Genomic DNA, 26,507 nt, shown 5'->3' on the forward strand with positions numbered 1-26,507 from the left:
GCTGATCTATTTTTCTTCTCAGCCCCTACCTTCTGTTTTCTCCCTACCCCTTCATGCTATGACCAATAACAGATCTATCAACCTCTGCCTTAAATATACATAAATACATGGCCCTCACAGCTGTCTATGGCAAAGAATTCCACAGATTCACCACTCCCTGGCTAAAGAAATTCCTCCTCATGTCCCTTTTAAAAGGACGCCCCTCTATACTGAGGCTGTGTCCTCTGGTCTTAGACTCTCCCACCATAGGAAGCATCCTCTCCTTATCCACTCTATCAAGGCCTTTCACCATTCAACAGGTTTTAATGAGGTCACCCTTGTATTCTGCATTACTGCACAATATAATAAAGCAAAGAGAGATAAGTGCTGAACAGATCATTATGAAGATACTTCAATATCCACCAGCAGGAGAAGCAGCAACTTAAACAATTTCAATAAAATACGACGCAATTATCAAAGCTTTATCGCATATTCCTTTTGTGCTTTTCAATACAAACTATAGCCATAAAAATAACTAACAAATATTTTAAGGATGTTGCTTTATGGAATTACAGGGATTTGAAGCCTTCAACAAAGGTCTCGGTTCTTACCTTCTGCCTTATTACTGTAACAGTGGCATCAGCAACATTCATAATCACAGATATCCAGTCTTCTTTGTTAGTCGTGGCCATTAAACTCTCAATTGCTCCATTCAATATTTCGATTCCTTACCATCACAACAACAAAATGCAAGACTTATTAGCTTTCATTCTTGCAATACAACAGCCTAATGCTTATTCAGAGAAAAGGATTTTGAGACAGGAAACCTGGAAATAATCTACAGGGCACAACAAAATCCACAGCAGATATTCTACATTTTCCCCCTCTGGTTTCCCCTCCCAATGAGCTGTGGCTGCCTGACCGGAAAGCCAGAGACTGAACATGGCAGTTGAGTTTACTGTTAAGAGTGACAGAGGCAGAAGACTGGCAATTGGATCTATGGAGCAGAGTGTGAAAATTGTGGGAAATTTTCTCTAAGCATTAAACACTTAAATAAAAATAGGATGCATGAAGCTGCCTTAAAAACATTAACATGCTTTGAACAGACACTCATCCTCATTTTCCCTACATCAGAAGAGGAAATAGGAAAATGGAGGTTGATTTTTACATTTTTTTTTTGAATTCCCTATGCTTAGCCTTATTTTCAAGAACACTGTATTTAAGTTGCTTTGTTATGTTTAGTTAGAAATACAGTATACAAAAGTTATTTCTTGTTCTTCAAAATACTGAATCAAAGTATAACAGATAGAATTAACAATGGACAATAGACAATAGGTGCAGAAGTAGACCATTCGGCCCTTTGAGCCTGCACCGCCATTCTGAGATCATGGCTGATCATCTACTATCAATACCCGGTTCCTGCCTTGTCCCCATATCTCTTGATTCCCCTATCCATAAGATACCTATCTAGCTCCTTCTTGAAAGCATCCAGAGAATTGGCCTCCACTACATTCCGAGGCAGTGCATTCCAGACCCCCACAACTCTCTGGGAGAAGAAGTTTTTCCTTAACTCTGTCCTAAATGACCTACTCCTTATTCTCAAATCATGCCCTCTGGTACTGGACTCTCCCAGCATCTGGAACATATTTCCTGCCTCTATCTTGTCCAATCTCTTAATAAACTTATATGTTTCAATCAGATCCCCTCTCAATCTCCTTAATTCCAGTGTGTACAAGCCCAGTCTCTCTAACCTCTCTGTATAAGACAGTCCTGACAGCCCAGGAATTAACCTCGTGAATCTACGCTGCACTTCCTCTACAGCCAGGATGTCCTTCCTTAACCCCGGAGACCAAAACTGTACACAATACTCCAGGTGTGGTCTCACCAGGGCTCTGTACAAATGCAAGAGGATTTCCTTGCTCTTGTACTCAATTCCCTTTGTAATAAAAGCCAACATTCCATTAGCCTTCTTCACTGCCTGCTGCACTTGCTCATTCATCTTCAGTGACTGATGAACAAGGACTCCTAGATCTCTTTGTATTTCTCCCTTACCTGACTCTACACCATTCAGATAATAATCTGCCTTCCTGTTCTTACTCCCAAAGTGGATAACCTCACACTTATTCACCTTAAACGTCATCTGCCAAGTATCTGCCCACTCACCCAGCCTATCCAAGTCACCCTGAATTCTCCTAACATCCTCATCACATGTCACACTGCCACCCAGCTTAGTATCATCAGCAAACCTGCTGATTAACAGCAATACCCAAACATAAAACATAGGTCCGATTTCATTTGGAACTAAAACAAGTCATAACAGGCCAACTTTTCCTCAATATTTCTTATGCATATGCTTCCTATGGTTGTGATAACCTTCGGTGGGTCTTATGGCTCTAACTCAGCCCCAAGCCTTGCTTCTGACCCAGTGGAACAGTCTGTAAGTGATCACTATGTCTCAGGCCCATCTCTCTCAATGCCTTTCGAAATTCCAAGCAGTCAATAGCTTTTTTACCCAAATGTCACATCTGAGAAACTTTGAAATAGTAAAAATTGATTTCTAGAAATTGACACATCAAAAAAATCTTTTTGCAAAAATATGTTATTGATAAGTTGATTAAGATATTAATATTAATCGGACCTTAACTTCACACATTTTCTATCAGCTTTAGCAAATGTATTCAACTGAAGCGCGGGGGGGTGCGGGGGCCAGAGAATGCCAGTTATAAAGTAGATGTGTTCCTCCACTCTGCCACACTGGTATCTGAAGTGGTGTGTTGAGTGGACACTCAGTTCAGGAACAGGCTGACCTGTGCAGAAGCCCTTGTTGGTGGTCCTTTTGTTTTGCAAGCAATGACGTAAATTTTTAATCCATCAACATTTACCTAATGGTTTGGCCACAGGTAACACACCGAGATACTGAACGTGAAATTTCTGTACCAGCTCCATCTTTGGTGTTGGGAAATCTACTACAAAGCATAAACAAATTTAGGCACATCAAATTACATTTTCTTCTGCTAAATTTTGTAACAATATCAGTTTACAAATACCCAAGGCAAACATATGCAAGTACTAAATTCAGTTGGTAAACAATACAAAAACGTTTTCAAAGAGCAACTAACTTATCATGGGTTCATTGAAGTCCCAAATTAATTTTATTAATTAGCTGAAAAAAAATGCAATAAGGCATTAAAAATCTCATTAATGAAATTCCCTTCAGATTAGGAAAGCAAAATTAATTTTTCCAAGTATAAAGCTCTTACAACAAACATGATTCAATTCAATTTTTGTTAAAAGCCCATATATTTACAATGTCAAACTTTTTACAAAAATAAATGGTGTGAACAACACAATGTTTTGCACTTTCTTTTGTTAGATTCATTTTGGAGTTAGTGCTAATTTTTGTTTTTTGCAATCATAGAAGTATATACATATACAGAACAATTTTGAATTTGGAGAATGCTTTCCAGGACCTAAGAACATCCTGCAATACCTCATATCAGTGAAGTATCTATGATGCTTTATGGGGAATTGTGTGCACAGGAAGTTCTGTTCAATTGCAATTTCAAAATAACCAGTTATTCAGATCTTAGCGATGCTGAAGAAAAATGTGTATTAGCTAAGGCATGCAGAATTCCCTGTGGTCTACTTCAAGAGTAAACTTTACTGCTTCTTTACATTCAGCAGAAATGAAAAGATAGATTCTTAGTTCAGGTTTTCAATGGAAAGGTGGCACCTGCTGTAGTGTGGCCCTGGTTTATGGCAAATGTTGATATCCACACAGTGGAAGGTGCAGGAGGAGTACACTGAACACTGAGTGGTTGAGCCTTGAGTATAATGCTACAAGGATGCTTCGGGCCTTCAAATGCTACATGGATGCATTGTCTAAAATGGAAACACGGGTGGACCAGGCCAACAATTTGTAGAACGTATTCAGCTGATGGTACAATGGGTATACAGAAAGACATACTGATTATGTCTACTGTATATATGAGTAAAGAATATTTATGAAATTTAAAAGTAACCTATCATATCTTATATGTCTCTAGAGTGAAAACTGCAAATGTTTGGTTCTAAGGCAAAATTTCCAGTAAGGTGGTGGCATACTTCGACACAGTGGCCTCTACAGGGCCAACCAAAGGTTTTATTGTCTTTTAGGCCTTTTTTACACTTGCAAGACACTGTAGGACAAGTACTGCAGGTTTACCCCATCAGCGACTTGCTTGGTGGCAGAGGAACTAGACTTGGTGTGGACCGTATCGTTGCCTGCTACAGAGAGGCATCGAAGTCAGTGTGCGAAATTGATGTGACTTAGTCATTTTTCTTGTGAACGCAAGACCCTGTTGGACATTGGTAACGTGGATGTCGCAAGTCCGGTTCACTGGTGTTTATTGGCAGTGGGAGAGCTACGTAGCCTGGATTTTAAGCCAGACTAGCCCCTGTGCCTTTGTGTTGCTTGTAGCCATCCAGGAGAGATGATGCTTGAGGCGGTGTGACGTGGCGTCCATGCTGGCTTCGGTGTTCGCCCAGTGCAAAACAAAATGGATTCTGTTTGTCTGCAAACTGCTGCAGGCTTGTTCTTGCTGGCAACATTCAGGGACTCATGAACTCGGACTTGGGCTATATTATATTTTTGTGTGACTGTATGTTTACTGCTATCTTGTATGTGCCTTGCATTGTGTATAACTGTCTGTGCTGTGTTTTGCTCTGTTAGAATGATGTTTGGGTTTAGGACATACGCATTTAGCAAATGACTTTGGCTACCAGTCTTCACATCTGAAAATGCATTGTGGATTTGATTTGGAGTGCATCTCTGACCAATTGGGTTCCTAAAAGCTGTGAAATCAAGTCCAGACAATGATGATGAAAATTCATTTGGATGTCTGTGGTGCGGATGTGAATCAGGTGTGAAGGTTGTATGCAGTTTCAAAGAAAGCACTGTCCATTCATTGTAAACATGGAATTGTCCTTTGATCTTTAGCACATAAAATATCAAGCCCCACATTGGGCCAGCAGACCTTTCAACCAAAAGCGTCTCCATAAGATGTCTGCTAAACCTTGTTTTGTTGGATTAAGAAGCTGCTTTGTATCTACCGGTAATTTTCTCTGGTGATTTCATTCACACAACAACATACACCTTGGCCCGCAAGGAACACTGTTTTATTCATGGATATTCATGTATGGTTAAATGACAATTAAACTTGAAATTGAAAACTGCTATTGTTGAGCAATAGGTGGCTTCCAACTAAAATGTTATATATTGCCTTGAGATTTGCTTTCTCTGGAAAAAATATTACCTTGTAGAGGAACATCAAGGTTCACATTGACTTGCTCCTGAGAGACACTGCAAGCCACAGCTTTGGCATTCCTTCGTTCTGCCATAATCTGCAACATTAAGAATTGCAAAACAGAGTTAGTACTTATTTCAATTCTTTCTATTTCTTCATCAGTCAGCTTGAAATCAAAAATCGCTCTGTTAATACTTGTAAATTCAGGGAAAATATGTTGATGGAAGCTCATTTTAATGATGTACCAAAGATTGTTTTCATCAAGCCTTAGTACATCATTCTACTCTTCTAGTATAGATGCAGCCTTGATCTTAACGCTATTTGTGTAAAATCACAAACTAATGTTTCACCACTACTCTCATCAATTACTGCAATGTAATTTAGGTGATTAACACTAGGATACTAACTTTCCCTTCTACAGATGAAAATATAAACAATAAGTACTCATTGACCATTTTCAGCAAAAGCTGTTTATTTTTACCCTTATGATCACTTATGAAAAGTCTGCAATGTTAATGATACTAACAGCTTTCATGACAAGGGACCAATTGAGAATTTTGAGTAAATGGAATTTCTCTCACCTTTGAGCAGATTTCGTGAAGACTGGTTGCAATCGCTTTTGCTGGTGTATCACATCGGAACACATGACATTTTAGAATTCGTGTATCTTTATCTCTTGCTACATAAGCAAAATCCCTGCACAAAGAAAAATATAAATTATTAACTACAATTATTTCATGTAACTATTTGAAATCAATGGATAAGAGTTGGCCAAACTTTAAGTGATTTGCTTCATGGTCCAACATATGAGCACCCAAATAAAGTCAAAGAAATTATATCTATTGGCAGACCAGAAATTAGATTCAGGCTAAAAAAAAGGCAAAGAAGTTTGCAGAGAAAGTTTTTAATCACATAGTTTTGATCTGCGGGAGACACTATTTTAAATGACCATAAGCCTTCAGAATGCAATTGTATGGGTATTTCAGAAACAGAAATGCAGGGCATTGGGATGATAACTAGGAAATAAGGCCATTTGGACTGCTCTTACAGAGTGCTGACATGGACTTGATGGGCCAAGTGGCATCCAGCAGGGCTGCAATAGTTCTATGATTTAAATTGCCTCTTGTACTATTATGCATGAATTAAGTACGGCATACACTTAAGGATAAGATGCATTTATTATTTTCGATGTTAGGACACAGTTACCAATGCATAACAACTGAAAATCACTGTATAAATTGTTAACAATCTGTTGTTAATATACAAATTTTCAGGTGAACTATAATCCTGGAAATGTAGTGTCATACGGGTAGCTAAAGCCTAACGTGTTTATACAACATCCCTCTGCTATTTCAACATAGGCATCAAACTGCCAAAGGAAAGAACTATTATCAGAATATATCATTCATGTGCTGACGTATTCAATAGTAAATTACCACCCATTGTGAAACAAGACAATGCAGCTTAAAGGCTAATTTATTTAATTATTTCATGTGAACAGGTTTCAATTTGTTTTACTTTTGCTGAGCAGTAATTTCAAAACAGAAGGAAAAAGGAACCTGGCACAATGATAAAAGTGGTCTTGTTTAAGGTAATGAACTATTTTCCTATGTAAACTAACATGCAACAGGACTAACGTTACAATCTGCAGCTCATGTTCTCCGAATCCTTGCCCCACCATGTGATTTATCACTGCAAGCCATTTCAATCTCTTTACCAACTTCTAAAAACTGTTAAAAGTAACAATGAAGACTGCAGTGGATGTTCACAGTACATATATGCAGTAAAATAATCACAAATTTGGAATATCAGAACTGCTATAAGAATCTACTTGTTAGAGATCACTGGGTGTGGAAATGTTCACAGGCTATCTCTGTGGTAGAGCAGTTTCTGTACAGTTTTAATGGGAAAAAGATGTGGGATCTACATCCAAACTCTTTGCACGTTCTTGGTACTTACTGAAAGCTCTGGATTAAAAGGCATAAATTTTAAAATAGGTCAACATTTGGCTTGATGCTGAGGATTAATTTTATATACGAAATTAATTCAGAAAATAATGTAATTCACTTGTGAAAAAAGCCATCAACCTCAGGACAAAAGGGTATCAATTTACAGCAATGTTCAGATAATCAAGAGAACAAACATTATCAAAGAACTAGAGCAGAAAATGGCTCATCCTTCCTACAATTTACTCAAGTAATTCAACAAGAGAATCCCTTCAAGGCTATTTATTGAAAGCATGCTAAAATGTTAAACTGCTTAGCTAATACCAGGAGGCAGTAATAAGAGATTAGGCTAATTGTAGAATATCCCATTAGTGATTACATTCATAGACCTACTGTAGTAAATGTTTAGAGTAAACTGTAAATCCCTTCTTCTTGTATGGGAAAATATAATTACAATTCTGATTAGTTAAGCATTCTGTTAAACCTTACTTATATTGTTAAGTATGATTACCCAAACTATGTGATGCTCTAAATTTCAAGTAGTGCTACCTTAGCTGTTTTACCAGTACTCTACATTGTAGATTTGTTCAGTCGGTGCTGATGTTCAAAAATCAAAAAGTGTCTCTCACGGGACTTCAAAGTAAAAGCTTCAAACCCCTAGTTCCCCTTTGCATTTTCCTTTACTTAATTTCCGTTTTAATTGCAGCCTTTTCACGACCAATAGGACCTGTTGCTAAGCTGGGCATGAATATTCAAGTTCTGATTAAGCCAGGGATTCTACTGTAAAGTGAAAAGCACATTTTGAAAGACACCATTACTGAGCTAGAGCTGAATGGAAATCAACACCATGCTAAGCCTGTTACTTACATCACAGAGGGGGTGGGTTAAAGAACTAGATCCACACATTGTGGCTACTGCTGTGCAGAAACAGAAAGCAAATCTAAAAGCTCAGCTTATCATCTTTTATTTATTTAGAAATACAGCACCGAGCAGGCCCTTCCAGCCCAATGAGCCAAACAACCCAGCAGCTCAGTGATTTAACCCTAGCCTAATCACAAGGCAATTTACAATGAGCAATTAACCTACTAACCGCTACATCTACGGACCATGGGAGGAAACTGGGCACCCCGAGATGTCCCCACGGAGAACGTACAGACTTTTTACAGATGGCACCAGATTTGAACTCTGAACTTTGATGCTCTGAGTTGTAATTGTGTCGCACTAACTGCTACACTACTGTGGGGCCTTTGAAAAGATCTGTCAAATTACTAGGCTTTTTCTTCATATTTGCAAAGTCGAGCCAAAGGGAACATGGGAGAATGGAAACAGAGGACATCAATACAGATTGGATGAAATGATCATAGCATAATACATTTTAAATGAGGAATCACACAGGAAGATTGGACTCTGTTTATAATGACCTTGGTTTTTTAAAAATGCAGCTTCCTACAGATTTAAGGAAGTGTGTAATACTCAGTTTCATCTGGAATTTCAAGCATAACCTTTGGAGGAATGAGGATACTATTATATAAACTTCTCTAAATCAAATAATTAATCCTTTATAATTTATTAAAAAGATCAATTTTCTAAAATTTCTGTACATTAAGTTAAGTTAATTATACATCTAGATTACCAATGTACCACAGGACAAAAAATGAAGATGTCGCAAAGGGAACTAAAATTAACAAGGCCTGATTTCAGATTTTTCCCCCAGCACTGCTGTTGCTAGGTTAGAATGGCTCTTGGGAAGGTCATGTGATGCTGACAAATGTGTGCAACAGTCAAGATGCAACAATACTTTATCCAAATGATGCTTTTAAATCAGTCCCACTTTGACAACCATGCTATAATTCAATGGCAAACACATTCTTTCCTTTCAAAGACAGAGTACAGCTAATAATTTAGTTTAACTGAAACCCATGGTAACTTGACTTTAAGAAAAATGACATAGGCTCTGGTTAGGCAAAAACTGTAAATATACAAACACTCTAAAACAAAATATATCAAGGGAAGGATATGACTTTATCCAGTGCTCACATTACTTAACCACCCAGGCTTTTAGAATATTCTATTCCAGTTGACATTGTTCTTTTGTCACTCTCAGGCATTGCAGGTTCTTTCCCCCCAGAGAACTGAACAAATTCCTTTCAGCCTATTCTCTGAGAGTCTGGGATAAATGCCGACAGGAACATAAACTGCCTCGAGTTCTGAGATTTTGCACGCAAAAGTAACACAAGGGTTTTGATTCAGCTGCGAACATCCATCATGTTTATATTGAACGAATAACACTTGAAACTTGGTCTGTACACACCAATTATTCACCGGTAAACCTTCCCTCTTACTTTACATACAGGTCCTCCAATCTTTATCATGATTAATACTAGATCACCTGCTGTGATAACTGCAGTTAAAAACCATTAAGTTTATTATTTAGTGCTACTTGTTCTTGTTATTTTAATATTTTATGATTGATATCAAAAACAAGAAACACACATTTCAAAAAATAACATATGGTGTAGGCTTAATGGTAATCACCTGGTATTCCTGAAAGTAGTTATTTGATCCCATATACAATTTCAAAATATGGAAGCTCCTGATCTCTTTTAAGCTTGAAGTTCATTCTGTTTGAATCTTTTGCAAGTTTTATATACCTTGATGCCTTTATTATAACGGCAAGCAGAGTGGTTTAAAATCATTTCTCACTTCAGCAGCCAACTTCAATGACATCAGTTCTATCTGAACCACTCGAAAGCTAACATTATATCTGTATTTTCTAGAATATGACCCTTAACTAAATGATAGAAATACATTTGATAGAGTAACATTGATTGTAGGTCAGGCTCCAAGTGTGATCGGCACCATCTATTTGTGAAGTACAGTATCGTGGAGTTCCTTTAAACAATGCAGGAGCCGTAAATTGTTGCTGTTGCTCTGCAGACACATCTTGTGTTCTACTTATATCATATATCTTCAAATTTTGACCGTTCTTTGTCCTGGTATGTTCCCTTAAAGATCTGCATGATCATGGTATTGGAGTTGATTTATTATAATTAATGTCACTGGTACTGAGGCACAGTGAAAAACCTGCCTTACATTCTATTCGTACAGATCCGTTCATTACACAGTGAAAGAACAGAGTGCAGAACAGTTACAGAGCAAAAGCAAGACAGATAGACGATAAGGTGCAAGCTCATAATGAGGTAGATTGTGAAATCAGGAGCCCATCAACAGTCATCGGAATTGAGGACCCATTCAGTAACACTAGTGGAATGGAAGCTGTCCTTGAGCCTTGTGGTACTAGTTTTCAGGCTTTGCACAACGGAAGAAGGGGAAAGAGAAAATACCCGGGATGAGTGGGATCTTTGATTATGCTGGCTGCTTTACTGAGGCAGTGAGGAGAATGGACAAAGTGCATGGAGGGGAGGTTGGTTTCTGTGATGGGCTGAGCTGCGTCCACAAATCTGCGTTTTGTTGTGGCTACGGGCAGAGCAAGCCGCAATGCATCCAGATAGAATGCACGAATTTCTCTGGTGCACCAATAAAGGGCTAAAGGGGATGTGCCAAATTTCTTTAGCTTCCTGAGGAAAGCGAGGCATTGGCATGCTTTCATGGCTGTGGTGGTCGGACCAGGACAGGCTGTTGGTGTTACGGCCTATCCTAAGATTGCGGTCTGCTGGTCAGAAAGATGAGGATCCGGTTGCAAAGGGAGGCACTGACTCCCAGGTCTTGGAGATTAGTGATTGCTTTGAATTACAGTATTGAAGGAAGGGTGTGTGGGATGTCTAGGGAGTGGTAGCACCTTTATTGAAGGGGACTGTGTCCAGTCTGGGGCAGCCCACTCACCTCTGGTCCCCAGTGGGCATTCAACTGTGGCTCCAAGTCGCTGTTTGCACGCAACAGCGGCCACACCCTGGCACACCGCTTCAACAGGCAGGCGAAACCAGGTGAAGGTAGCCAGCGGGCCTCATACCCTTGTGAAGATAGGGGCATGCATGTCCTAGCACGCAAAGTCAGTTCTGGTGGACTGGGTGGATAACTGAGATCTGCGGTGAGAGCCAATGGTCAGGAAGGTGTTCTGCAATGCTCCGTGGAGACCGAAGGACATGACAAGGCAAAAAGAAGTCGTGACTATCTGCTACAGCTAAGGAAGACGCCAGCTGTGAAAGCTTCATGTACCACTGCTCTAGTGCAAAGGCACTTTAAAAACTCTGCTGCACAGCATTCCTGTCATTGTCAGATATGATGACAAACACACGGCATTAAAGGTGGAGCTCTAGTCCACAGTTTACTGCCCAGATGCTTCAGAGATGAGTATAGGCTAGGGAGATGGCATCCACCATAGATCTGGTTGAGAGGCAGACAAAATGCATTGGGTGATGGTTATCTGGGAGGCTGAAGTTCACGTGTGCCATGACCAGCCTCTCAAAGCATTTCATGATGCTGCATATCAGAACCACTGGGCGGTAGTCATTAAGGCATATTACCTTGTTTATGTTAGATACTGGAATATTAGTGGTCTTCTTAAAGCAGGTTGAAGCAAAGAGAGGTTAAAAGTGTCAACAGATACTCCCACCAGCTGATTTGCACAGGACTTACTAACATGGCCAGGGACATCATCTGGGCCAGATGACTTCCATGGGTTCACTCTCTGGAAAGCTGATTTTATATCTGTGTGTAGACTGATTGTGCCAGTTGCCGACGACCTCTTATGCTTGGCCTGAGGGAAGTAGATACTGATTGGCACACTTCTGCTTAGAAGCTTTTTAAGTGTGGTGCTTGTTGGCCTATGTCTCAGGCACATACAAGCTTTATGTAGTAGGACTACTATCAAAGTCATTGGCCCATCAGATCAGTCCCACGGTAGCTCAACCAGATGATTGTACTGAAGTTTATAGGCAACCATGTGTTTACAGGAGTGTGCCATGCAGATTTTCATCATGAGGAGCTTGATCATAAGCATAGCAATTTAGTGGTTGACAGAGTAAATTCTGTGAAGATGTTTCCCTGGTTGGGGAAGGAAGAAGTGATGGTGGGAGTTTTTTGGGAGGGGTTGGAGTGATGTTACAGAAGATCGATGGGATTGGTATTTGTCATAGTTCCAGATTCAAGAGTTTCCCCATTCGACACTGAATTTCTTCATTTTAAGGTCATGAATTTTTAGGAATTATCTATCCCAGGCAGTTGTGGATACACAATAAATTTTTAGATATTAAAGGAATCAAGGAATAATGGTGAGAGAAGGTGAAGTCAGAAAGCCAGCCATGATCTCAGTAAACAATGAAGCAGACACAAGGAGCTGAACAGTGAATACATGCTCCTTGGTTTCTAAAGTAACACAATTGATGAACTGAGGGTTTCGGAGCAAATGCCATGGGAATGAAGAAAAATAGGTGTGTACTCTTCACCTACCCTGGCCTCTACAGGAATTTGAAAACTTAATGTCTTTAATTCTACTTCAAACAGGAGATCTGCCTGATTTTATATTTTAGGATTTTCTTGCAAATTCTATAGCAGCTGTCTCAAAGCCTATACTTTAATTAAAGTCACAAATTGTGAAGGAATAAATCTTTTTAATCATGCTGTGATTTGCGAAAACAGAAGTGTAGAGATGAAATTGATAAAACATACAAAACTACAATTAAACCAGAAAAGTGTAAATTTAAACACCCAGGACTTTATACATACCTATGAGCATAATTAACTATACCATTGCTAAGGAAAAGCACTGAATCTATTTAACAATATTCCTAACAACAATTAGAAATTTCTTAAGGTAATCGTAAGACAATTCACAATTCATAAACTAATTCACTGTCAGATTCTAGTTTTCAGTCGTTTAATTCGGATAATCTTCCTCCAAATTTCAATCTCATATAAAATGGACAGACTGACATTGTAATTATTGAACTTTTAAAATTATTACTATTTGAATATTACTTAGCACATTAATGCAATAAAGTCAAACATGAAATAGGCACAGGGGCATTGTTTTAAAACCAACTCCAATCAATTGTAAGTAATATCAAGGCAAGCACAGATGAAATATTCAGATGTTCCAAAGTGAACCATTATTCAGTGATCCGCGTTGAAAAGTGTGGATACAATCTGAGGACAAGAAAGACATCATCTGTGGGTTAACAGAGGACAACACATCTCAGAGTAGTGCTTCAGGATGAAATCGCTGACTTCAGGAATGTGAGAGGGAGATGCAAGTAAAAGGTTTAATGTTTTATGTTCAGAATAATTATTTAAAACAGCTTCTTAAAGTCAACTGACTGGCTAAAGATAGCATTGCCCTGACCAATCATTCATTTCATATAGTCAGATGTTTTCTCATGCATGACGTTCTATGTTGCTGGTAAAGATATATTGTAAAGTGAAAGAACTTTAAAACACAGCTGTTTTTACAATGATACTTGAATTGGTTTTGTAACAAATCAGCAAGTCTGATCACCTCTTCCATACTGTAAATCTTCCTGTTGTCATAAAAGGAAAAAGTCTTAAAGCCAGAACAAAATACTCAATTAAGACATGCTGGAATGGCACTTCCTCACTCAAGCACAGATTTAAATACTCATCTGTTCACACTTGCAGAACTAAGTGTAGCACACTCTCTTATTCAAAAAAGGGAAAAGTTACCTCTCTCTGAGTCCAGGAAAGCAGAGGAAAGAAATCAGAAAGAATGCAATCAACATCTGGACCATTTATAAAATTGGAGTTGACAGTAAGTCACATTTTAAAAATTCAATCATTTCCCACATTTGGTTGTTAAAACATCATAAACCAATACAAACTTATGACTAAAGCCAGCTCTGTTTTTCCCAAACAGAATGATCACTTAAGAATATCTGCATAAAATGTGGCAATGAATATTGCATTAAATTTGGTGCTTGCAATTTCATCTTTAGCACACATGGAACACACAACAAATTTCACCTGTAAACAATCCTAAATCCACCTTGTTACCACATCATTTGTGGGCTGCGTAATCTTCTTGTCTGGACTTCCCATTGTGCTGGGCTGTTCAGTCAGCAAAATTTACACTAAACCAAAATGTGGTGTAGAATCAAATTCTGATGACTGTTCATACAAGTTGAATGAAATAAAATTTTGCCAGTTGCTGGTCCTGCCAACAAAATGGCTTAATCTAAGACTGAATTTTAAATTTAGTTTTCACTTAGTCAGCTTGTTGGTGGGTTTTCAAAGCAACTTTTAAAATGATGTGTACATTTGTTTATTTTTATTTTAATCAGAATCAGATTTAATATCACTGGCACATGTTGTGAAATTTGTTTGTGGTAGCAGTACAATGCAATACATTATATAAAATTTTAAGTTGCCAAATTCCAGTACCATATCAAGACAAATGTTTTTAAAGCATTTGAAAATGTATTTTTACTTTATCAGGGAATTATAATTTTCAAATACTTCTGTAAATTGTTTTCAGTTATTTAAAACTGGATTACATGCTGATGATGAACATAGAAGAGTACAATACAGGAACAGGCCCTTCAGCCCACAATGTTGTGTTGAACTAATTACATTAGTGATCAAATGCCTATCTAAACAAACCCCTTCCACCTACACCATGCCCATATCCTTCCATTTCCTGTACATTCACGTGCTTCTCTAAGAGCCTGTTGAATGTCTCTGTTGTATTTGTCTCCATCACACCTGGCCACACCCTGCTCCCTGTAAAAAAATCTTGCCCTGCACATCACCTATGAACGCCATGAGATTTGGCTAGTTAATGGCAGTGATGAGTTCAGCCAGCGCAAGTGAAATAGAGTGGAAATGAGAGAAAAAAGCCATCAAAAATAGCAAAATTTCAACTGCTTTTACGTTTTTTTTGGAGATGCAAACTTGGAGGCATAAAGATTTATTGCCCGTCGGGTGGTGGCAAATCACCTTGAACTGCTGCAGCCATTCTTGGCTTGAGAGTTCCAAGATTCAGGCGCAGTAACAATGAAGAAATAGAGATAGACTTGCAAATTGGGATGACGTGCAATTTGCAGGGAAGCGTTCCATTGAAGGTGTCCTCGTGTTCCAGGTGCCCTTGTCACTTTTAGGTCTGATAGCAATCACTGGATTAGGATAACCTAAAAGGGCAACTGCCACACATTTTGTAGATGTGACAAACCACATGCACTGTATACTATGAATTATCAACCAAGTACTGTAGGCTCTTTTATTGGATGTGCCTGGACTGGTTATGTGTCTGATAGAGAAACCATCACTCACAAAATACAAGTTTAAAAAGTTGAAGACAGAAAAAGATGCCTCTTTCTTTGGTGCAGTTGCCGAATTTCATTTCAACTATCCATGCTAATTATTTAAATTTGCCTCCCTCCTACTGTCACAACAAATATGTTGTACTGTAAAGAGATTCTATGCCTGACTCTGGAACTGTCTCAGATTGGGGGACAGACACTATCTGAAGGAATGTTTCATTCATTTTTATGCAATGCCATACCAGCCTGAAAACATCTGATCTAACTAGCTAATTATGATTAATCGTCCAAGCAAGCACAGTAAGCCACAAGGCTTGTATTCCAAGAAACAATATAACCTTGGGGACTACTCAATACTTACAAGAGCAACAATGACAAATGCACACTGTCTATACTGTTAACTGCTTTCCTTGTTACTTCCCAAAGATTGATCTGCAGTGCAATTCAAACAGCTATTTTTAAATATTCGGCTTTTGCCTTTTGGTTACCTAATTTTTTATTGTAGTTCACAGATACACCAGCTAATCTGCCAAAGGTTGCCTAGCAACATGCATTACAACAATATCTGCTGAAAACTCTACTGGAACTAAAATGCTACAGATAAAGATCAAATTCATAGCAACATACATTTACATTGAACAGATTTCAATTGGGGGTGGGGGGGTACTGCTGGGAGTGAGGAATGAAAAGAGTGAATGAGAATTAAATACAAAGACATGGAAAGTACTGACAGTGCTCCAAGGCATTTTTACTCCAAAACAAAGCCAGGCATTTCAAAGGTAAAATAATGAGTTGTTGAAAACAAAAGCAGGAGAATTGATTAACCATAATTTCAAAAGTAGAAAGGTACTATAGAAACAGAGTAGAAAGATAGAGCCCAGCACTTGACTTGCATATTGCTACTTCACTATGGTCTTTGATGCAATTCTAATGGTATTGAAAAACCTAACACCACAACATAATTTTAAATAAAAATGGTTTGTATATTTGATGGACAAAATAATATGCATCTGTATATATTCTTATATGTATATATAAACATCGCAATGTTTTCAAACAAAATATGAGGCTGATCGCAAGGCAGTGCCAGGTTAGGAGACGAAATTCTGTTCAACATAGTTGGTTTTAAAAGAGGGAAAGGATGTTGAGCTGTCAGGTTTGCAAGAATTTCCAGGGATTGTGGCATGGATAGTTTTCGGCAGAGATGTCAAAGGTGGAGTAATTAACATCAGGCATATGCAAAAGGCGAAATTATGTGTTATTAATGAAAGCTGTGAGACAGTGTAGTGATGTGAGGTTGTAAGGCTGAGCAAGATTACACAGATAATCATGAGTGAGGTGGAACTTGGGGGAAAAAAAAGATGCACTTTTTAAAATGAAGAAAATGGACTAGGCACAAATGTTAGCAAGCAAAGGAAGGACAGCTGAAGAAACCTGGTGAACAATTGGGATACAGGAAGGAGAAGTTGAATGCTTGCTGGACAGTTAAGTGGAGAGAAAATGCAGGCACAGATCAGGATTTCAACAGCAGATGAATTAACATAAGAAAGCAGCCAGGTGGTGTAACCAAGGAATCAGCAGTCTTAATGCTGGAACAGACATATGCTGAAAAGCTCACCCAATACAAGTTCAAGGTGAAAAATTGCCAGGAACAGGGATGGAGACACTACATAGGGAACAAAGACTGACGTAAAGAATGGAGATGATCACTTCAGTTTCTTGAAGAGAGTTCTGCTCACTTAATACTAGATGCCCATATTGAATGTTTTAACAAAACAGCTATGGGGATTGAAATACAGCAAAGTGGTATCAGCACACATTTGGAACCCAATAGGGAAGGTCACTGAGAGCTGAGAGAGAAGGTGGTAGATCAAGGCACGGAACTTCAAGATCCAAATGGATGCTCCCAGGGACATAATTGTGTAGAAGCATGGACAGAAGACATTCAGTTGCTACCTTGGCCGATTAAATTAATATCTGAATTAAATCAAACAACAGTCCCTAAATGATCAAAAACAGACGATGTGCAAATTAGAGTGGAGAATCATTAATATACTCAGGTTACAATTTCATGCTTGTCATTTCCAAGATGAAAACCAGTGGTACTTTAAGGATCATTAATAATCTGTTACTCTTGAAAAGCAAGTCTTCAAAAAAAAAGAGTTCAATCCAAATTATAAGTGATTGGTTGTTAAACGAGCAATACTATCTGGCCTTGTTTGAGGAAAATCTTAAATGAGCAAGGACAACAGCTGCAGCTTAAACTGAAATGTACTCAATTCATCAGTCAGATGGCTGTATGGATAAATCTATTTCTGGGTCACAAACTTTTAATAACTACTTACTTAACAGTGGCCTGGGGAATTCTTTACAGCCTTCATTAATTATAAATTATATGTAACAGTAATGTTTTAAGAGATGGAGTAATGAATGCACTGTGGACTTTACATATGAATGAGTATTCTCAGTATCTTGTGATAAAGGGAATAAAGCAAATGAATACCAATGTACTCTACTTGTATCTGTGAAATACAGATCATTTAATATTAATTTTCTACTCTTGTTCATTTAATTTTCCAGTACATTTCTCATATCAGGAAATACCACATGGGCATCGTAAAGCTACACAACTGGCCAGTGAACTGAGTAACATTTATTTCTGCTAAATGATGTATGTTCAGTGTATGCCAGGGATAACTGTGGATCAGCAGTGGGTGAGCGTGCAGAAACCCCACAATGGTCAGGCATTTCTTCATGCAAAGCTTCAACAATTAAACAGCAATTGCTGTAGAAGATCAAAAAAAAAGAGCATTTACAATAGTTGAATATCCAAACTTGGCAATGATGGAAAAGGTGTTTCTCTGTGCCCAATTTCTACTCAGTCTGAGTATATGCTACCATGTTCTTTGGATTGACTGTAAATGAACAAAATCAGCGCAGAGACCTAGCACAGAAAACAAGACCATAAGATATAGGAGCAGAATTAGTCCTTTTGGCCCATTGAGTCTGCTCCGCTATTTCATCATGGCTGATCCATTTTTCCTCTCAGTCCCAATCTCCTGCCTTCCCTCCGTATCCCTTCGTGCCCTGACCAATCAAGAATCTATCAACCTCTGCCTTAAGTGTACATAAAGACTTGGCTCCACTGCTGACTGTGGCAAAGAATTCCACAGATTCACCACTCTCCAACTAAGGAAATTCCTCCTCATCTCCAATCTGAAAGGGCACCCCTCTATTTTGAGGCTGTGCCCTCTGGTCTTATTCTTCCCCACCATAGGAAACATCCTCTCCACATCCACTCTATCAAAGCCTTTCACCATTCAATAGGTGTCAACTAGGTCACCCTTCATTCTTCTAAATTCCAGTGAATACAGGCCCAGAGCCATCAAACACTCTTCATATGACAGGCTGTTTAATCCTGGAATCATTTTTGTGAAGCTCCTTTGAAACCTCTCCAGTTTCAGCACATCCTTTCTAAGGGGCCCAAAACTGCTCACCAGTACTTTATAAAGTCTCAATATTTCATCCTTGCTTTTATATCCTACTCCTCTTGAAATTAATACTAACATCTCACTTGCCTTCCTCACAACACAACATGCAAATTAACCCTTAAGAAATTCTGCACAAGGACTCCCAAAACCCTTTGCACCTCAGTTTTTTAAATATTTTCTCTCCATTTAGAAAATAGTCAACTCTTTCATTTCTTCTACTAAGGTGCATGACCTTACACTTCCTGGCACTGTATTCCATCTACCATTTCTTTGCTCATTTTCCTAATCTTAGTCCTTCTGTAGCCTCCTTATTTCCTCAAAACTACCTGCCCCTCCACCCATCTTCGTATCCTCTGCATCAATTCCATCATTCAAATCATTGACATACAACTTAAAAGTAATTGGTCCCAACACAGCCTCATGTGCAGTACCTTGTCAAAAGCCTTCTGATAATCCAAGTACGCAACTTCAGCCAATTCTCCCTGGTCTATCCTGCCTGGTATTTCTTCAAAGAATTCCAATAGATGTGTCAGGCAAGTTTTTAATTTGAGGAAACTATGCTGACTAATGGCCTTTTTTATCATGTGCCTCCAAGTACCCCGAAACCACAACCTTAACAATCGCCTCCAACATCTTCCCAATCACTGAGGTCAGACTAACTGGCTTATAGTTTTCTTTCTTCTGTCTCTCTCTCCTTGAAGAGCGGAATGACATTTGCAATTTCAGTCTTCTGGAACCATCTAGTGATGGGGTGTACATCATCTGGTCCAGGTGACTTGCATATCTATCTTCAGACCTTTCAGTTTCCCAAGAACATTCTCTCTAGTAATGATAACTTCACATACTTCATAACTGCTGACACTTGGAACTTCCACCACACTGGTAGTATCTTCCACAGTGCAGACTGATGCAAAATACTTATTCGGCTCATCCGCCATTTCCCTGTCCTCCATTAACACCTCACCAGCATCATTTTCTAGCAAGTCTGATATCTACTTTAGCCTCTTTTTTATACTTATTATATCTGAAGAAACTTTTGGTATCCTCTTTAATATTATTGGCGAGCTTACTTTCATATTCCATCATTGCCTTCTTACTGACTTTTTTAGTTGCCTTTTGTAGGTATTTAAAAGCTTCCCAATCCCCCAACTACCCACTCATTTTCGCTCTACTGTATGCTCTTTCTTTGGCTTTCATGTTGGCTTTGACTTCCCTTGTCAGTCATGGTTGTGTTATCTTGCCATTAAAATACGTCTTCATCTTTGGGATGTATATATCCTGTGCCTTCCGAATCGCTTCCAGGCACTCCAGCCATTGCTGCTCTGCCACCCTCCCTGCCAGTGTTCTTTTCCAATCAATTCTGTCTCTCTCACGCTTCTGTAATTTCCTTTATTCCATTGTAATACTGATACATCTGACCATAGCTTATCTTTCTCAAATTTCAGGGTGTATCAAATCATTATGATCACTTGTCCTTAAGGGTACTTTTACCTTAAGCTCTCTAATCAATTCCAATTCATTGCATAATCCAGAATAGCTGATCCCCTAGTGGGCATTCTAGAACACACCAACTTGATTTTCCCAATCTACCTGCATTTTCTATCTCCCATTGTATCCTGTAGACCACATCCTTACTACTGTTTTGGTGCCTATATATAATTCTTATCAGTGTATTTTTACCCTTGTAGTTCCTCAGATCTATCCACAATGATTCAACACCACCTGACACTATGCCACCTCTTTCTAATAACTCAATTTCATTTTTTACCAACAGAGCAATGCTGCCCCCTCTGCCTTTCAAGAGAATGTATATTCTTGGACATTAAGCTCCCAGCTAATATCTTCTTTCAGCCATGATTGAGTGATGCTCACAACATCATACTTGCCAATATGTAAGACAGCTACACGTTCATTGACCTTATTCCATATACTGTGTGCATTCAAATATAACACCTTCACTCCTGAATTAACTTTTTTTGATTTTGTCCGCCTTTTAAGTTGCAACTCATCCTGTTGACTGCAATTTTGCCCTACCATCAGATTCTCCTTGCTAGGAGTCTCACTACACATTGCCTCTGTTTGTAAACCAACTACATCATCTTTAGCACTTTCACTCCGGTTCCCATCCCCTTGCCAAATTAATTTAAAACTACCCAAATAACTCTAGACATCCTGCCCATAAGGATTTTGAACTCCCTTCATACAATTTTCCATGATTTCATCCTCCACATCTTCCTTTTCATTGTAACATTCAAGATGATTGTCAATACCTTCAAATTCTTTGTAGCTCCTAACTGGTTGAAGTAGTGAAATCATTCCATTTTCACTCCCAGCTTCTCTAGCACCCCCAAGCCTCAAGCCACAGTGAACAAAGCAGGTACGAATTGTTTTACTGTTTATTTCTCACCAACTCTCCATGACAAAAATCACACACAACTGACACAATTAAAAACTTTGCTCTGAACACGGTGTAGTGCTAAACAGCCACACAAGTGCATGCGTCTGACACTAGTTAGAAACTGTTTGGCAACAGTCTCCTGCCTCAATTAAGTGGCATAGTGTCCCAAATAAATGAATGGAGTCCTGGCTATTTTCTTGATTAGTTTTTGTTTTGAGCTGTCTCAAATATACAGCTGGTTCCAATTAACCAATGGCCCAATTAACCAGAATCCACTTTAACAGGAAATAAAGGATTGTGTAGCTTACATGAAATTAAATAAATGAACAATTGTCCTTCATCATTCCTAACCTTTTTGCATCAATGAAAGCCTTTCCTTCAAAAATCTTACAAGCTGCTTACCTCTAGCTCTCCGTAAATTTCTCTCTAATTGCAAATTAATACAATTAATTGCAATGTGAGCAAGGCTATTTAATCAAAATAAGCTATCAAATTACTTTCAAAATGGTCACTGTCTTAATGTGCTAATCACCTTTCTTCTGAAACCTGGTTTGTAAGAAAGATCTTGTGCCTTCACTCTGCTATGTTCAAAGTCAAACTTCCTCTCAAATTCAACTCAATGGATGAAAATTGCTTATATGATATCTGTATAATTCTAGAGTTATATGATATCTGTATAATCTGTATAACTCTCCATATTGTACCTACAAAGGAAACAATATCAGATCTTGACAAAGATTTGCTCAGCAGCTAATTTGCAACACATTTTGAAGTGCAATTACATAGAATTCAGTATCTTGCTGCATTGTAACAGAATTCTCATAACACTGCTAAAGTATCATTAACCATCTTTGTCAGAATATAATCTTGTGACATGCAAGATCATTAAAGTTAATTATTTCCAGGTAATATTCAAAGCTCTCTGAACCTGAATTGAAAACAACTTTTTAAATTACATAACAGGTTATCACAGCAAGAATGCTATTTAAAATAAATGAACATGAATTTTATGAAAGATTTACTCTGATCAAGAACAATTTTTAACAAGTTCCACAGCTGAAGGAATAACAGGTTATTTTAGCATGTTCTTTCAAATAAGACCGATCCAGTGGTGACATGATTCCCAAAGGCAGTTGATTTTTGAAATGACACATCAAAAGCAGGTAAATTGGTTTATTACTGTCACATGTGTTGAGGTACAGTGGAAATCTTTGTTTTACATGCCATCCACACAGATCATTTTGTTACAACACCGTATTAACGTAGTACAAGGGAAAACAACAACGGAATGCAGAATAAAGTGTTACAGTAATGTGCAAGGCCACAACCAGGTGGATTATGAGGTCATAAAGACCAGAGAGCTATAGACACTGGCATGAAATGTCACAAAGCTTTAAGTATTGACAGCATCTGTATTATTCTACAGTTAAATGGCAGTTTCACCATTAAAAAGGCAACATAAACCACCTTTCAATTAAATGTATGCTTGATCTTTTTAGAGGGCATTCCTCTCCTGTCACAAAGTCCTTTATAACATTCCTTGGACTTGAATAGCCTTGCTATCTCGTAAACAAGTGACCATTTTATATGTCAATGCCTGACAGCTTGAGAAATCGCAAGGAAACCCAATCTAGCTCTTGCTCAATGTTCACACGATCACTCTTCTAGGAAGGCTTTCTACATAACCTACTATCCCTTCCAGTGTTAAACAGCATTACACTCAGTGCACAAGCCAATAGGGTTTCGGCCCGAAACGTCGTCACTACCTCCACCCATAGATGCTGTCTGGCCTGCTGAGTTCCGCCAGCATTTTGTGTTTTTATTTATTTCCAGCATCTGCAGATTCATTCGTGTTGTAATGACAATATGCCACCTTGAATGAAGCCCATTAACTCATGCACAATTTAGATAATAAACCAATTGAGTGTTGTTTGCACCTATCGCACAACAACAATATTTTTATAAGCTCCACAAGTTTGAAGACATGTTGCAGAGCATGATCAAAATGCGTTTAACACCTAACATTATAGTACCTGGAAATGTCTGTTTTAATTTGCACCTTAAGCAAGGAGACAGAAAGTTGGAAAAGTTTGGAAAGGGAAATTCCTACCAACTTAGGACATTACTATCAATAGCACTGTGTTCAAAATTGAGGACAATGAACAGCCAGAACTCGAGGAATGGATAAATTCTAAAGCATAATCTCTAAAAAATGAAGAAGTGGCAACTTGTGGATAATGTGCTTTACTGCAATTGACATCATTCTCATGCATAACAAAGCTCATGGTTAGTGTAACAAGCTTTATTCAATGCCTTATGCAATTAACAGAAAAATCCATAAAACATTTCCTCAGTTCAACAAAAAAATGATATCCAAGTCATTTATTTTGGAATGGATTCAGAATAAAGGTAGCTTCTTTTAAAATATACAAACAGAACATTTAGCTCACTGTGCTTCAGTGAATTGTAACAGGCCATTGCTGATACTGTGGTTACTGTACCATTCAGTGAAATGATAACTAACAACACACCAAGAGTTCCTGAACGGGGTGGTGAACAATGCACCTCACCAGACCATAAATACATTATTTTATGGATTTCCTGACCAATTATGTTGAGCAGTCATTATAATGATAAAGATGATAAAATTAATTTCAGTTGGACTAATTAAAGAATGCAATAAACAAGACATTTGCTGAATTCAAGAGTTGCCTGGAGAGCAAATATGATGAAGAAAATGGAGTGTGAAAGTACTAATGTTGTCATAACCTCACTAAATGTTCTGATTGTTGCTGTTAAGGGCTTGCAAGGAAATTATCTGACAGCAAAAAAGCAACATCAGGAATATAGATTTGTTATTCTCTATTCAGTGCTAAAAGCAGGTTAAATCAGGTACAAGTCACAGTCATCTACAGACTAAAATGCCTATCAATCAAATTGCCTCAAACATCCTTCTAATGTCAACTCCAGATTTCATTAAACTTAGTCTTTTGGAAACTTACATATCTATGCTGTCAACACACCTTCATCCATCTAGCTGCCAATAACATTTAATTCAAGATTTTGTTTAACGTCATTTCCAATTTCTAGTATACAAGTGTAAAGGAGAATTAATAATTGCTATTCTGGATCGGATGCAGCAAAAAAATTAAAAACACAATAAGATAAAGGATACAATAATAAATAAAAACAATATATGTTCAGACCATTATTTGTTAAGAAATAGCCCTGCTTACTTTTAATTTGCAATTCAGTTGGCCCACAATGGGAGGGCAGCCATTTTTGTTTTTAGTAGAGATTTTCAATCAACTGAAATACACGTACACAATCCTGTGTCTCTTTCTTTTGTTTGTGCCATCAAAATCATCATTTGTAAGAGTTTTACTTCATAAAAGAGAACACTATCCGAGCAGTATTTGTATTAATGTTATATAAAAGCTTATTCCTCATCATCAGTATAGTGTTTGACCAGCCTTGGTAATTTAATGAATGCTTACATGATATTAATCTTCTTGCATACTTTAAATCTTCGTTTACTCATGATGACTCATTCATACTCTTATGAATGTGTGATTCAGTCACCAGAAAATTACTGCATTTATGGGCCTTTTCCGTTTCTCTCTGTTTTTCTCTTATTCAATTGTATGAGTGTTGCTCAATAATGCACCTCGAGTTTGGATGCCATTATCTTAACTCCCATATTCAGTTAATGGAGTTTGGCTTACCACTAAATTGTGTATTTCCTACATCACACACAAGGAGAGCAGTACAGCAAATATAAATACATAAGACAGCTCATACACATAGGTTGACTAATGTCCATAAAGTGACACTAAGCAAGGAGTATCTAGTGAATGACAGGAGATGATAAAGTAGTGGGGGTTGTGGGTGCGGAGGGGTGGTTAGTGAGTGAGGTGTTGATTAGTCTTACTGCTTGTGGAAAGTAACGGTTTTTGAGTCCGGTGGTCCTGGCATGGATGCTATGTAGCCTCCTCCCTGGTGGATGTGGACAAACAGTCCATGAGCAGGGTGAGTGGGATCTTTCATGATTTTCCAGCACCGTTCTGTTTATGACGGCAGGTATGCTGGAGCATAAGGCAACTGGATTGCTTTATGCACAGTCATAGTAAACCTCTGTTTGTTAACAAACATTCTATGTCCATCCGTTTAACCAGTGTCATTACTCACAAGAAACAGTCCCTTCTAGCAGGAGAAGAGAGGACAGGATGTCCAGACGACAAAGAACTGCGGTTGTTCTCCACAGATCTCAACACTTACATATGCAAAGGACAGGATCTTAGAAACAACATGGACACCCAAAAACAATGTCCATCAGAGACAAATTAATCTCATAGCTATCTGAAGAAAGAGATCAATGTCAGACAGCCACCATCAGAAGTCTAAATGGTCCAACACTCACCAGACACAAAATGCTGGAGGAACTCAGCAGGTCAGGCTGTATCTACAGAAAAGAATAAACAGTCGGCATTTCGGGCCAAGACCCTTCTTCAGGACTGAGAAGGAAGGGGGAAGATATCAAAATAAAAAGATTAGGGGAGGGGTATCATGGCCTCATTACTCATCTTTTGTGCAGTATTTATTTTTGTCACTTATAATCATTTCTTTTGGTCTTGAAAAGCTGCTGCTGCTGCAAAACAGCAAATTTCTCTACACACGTCAGTGATAATAAACCTGGCTATGATTCATATCACATTTAACAGCCATGTGGACTTGAAGTCAACAATAGATAAAAATGAATGATTTTAAGATCATCACTTTGCGCAATTTCCTATCATGGCATTTTAATTTGTGAATATTCCACATGGCTCTAACCTATGCCCTTGTAAAGGTAGTGATATGATGAAGGTGGTTCTCTCTCCCCGCCTCTCTTTCTCACACACACACACACACACACACACACACACACACACACAAGTCAAACCACTTATGAGGCTCCTCCACCAACTCAGGACAAATGCTGACACTTTGGCGATTTAGTCAGTTGGACGGGTTTTCAACTTGTGATTTGCCTAATGCAAGTGAACACTTCAACTGATGAAAACAAGGCGGCAATGGAAAGACTGTACAGGAGGGCAGAGAGCTTTCAACCTTCGTCGAGTTGTATTCAGACGTTGCTTTTGGGGAACTGCCCAGCAGGAGAGTCCTGAGGACTGCTG

At 38.4% G+C, this 26,507-nt stretch overlaps 1 protein-coding gene across 6 annotated transcripts in view; it reads right to left on the minus strand.

Annotated features, from left to right (window-relative positions):
- apbb2b (amyloid beta (A4) precursor protein-binding, family B, member 2b) overlaps positions 1 to 26,507 on the minus strand; it is a 265,174-nt gene that overhangs the window by 7,498 nt on the left and 231,169 nt on the right. For 5 of the 6 annotated variants that reach the window (XM_059989079.1, XM_059989083.1, XM_059989080.1 and 2 more), the window contains 4 exons: positions 5,846 to 5,960; positions 5,274 to 5,361; positions 2,862 to 2,945; positions 591 to 706 (listed from right to left, as the gene is read on the minus strand). In XM_059989079.1, the coding sequence (XP_059845062.1) occupies positions 591 to 706; positions 2,862 to 2,945; positions 5,274 to 5,361; positions 5,846 to 5,960 (403 nt within the window). The remainder of the gene's footprint in view (positions 1 to 590; positions 707 to 2,861; positions 2,946 to 5,273; positions 5,362 to 5,845; positions 5,961 to 26,507) is intronic. The other variant, XM_059989082.1, reaches the window with a different exon arrangement.

This window comes from Hypanus sabinus, chromosome 14 (assembly GCF_030144855.1).
Source record: "Hypanus sabinus isolate sHypSab1 chromosome 14, sHypSab1.hap1, whole genome shotgun sequence".
NCBI lineage: Eukaryota > Metazoa > Chordata > Chondrichthyes > Myliobatiformes > Dasyatidae > Hypanus > Hypanus sabinus.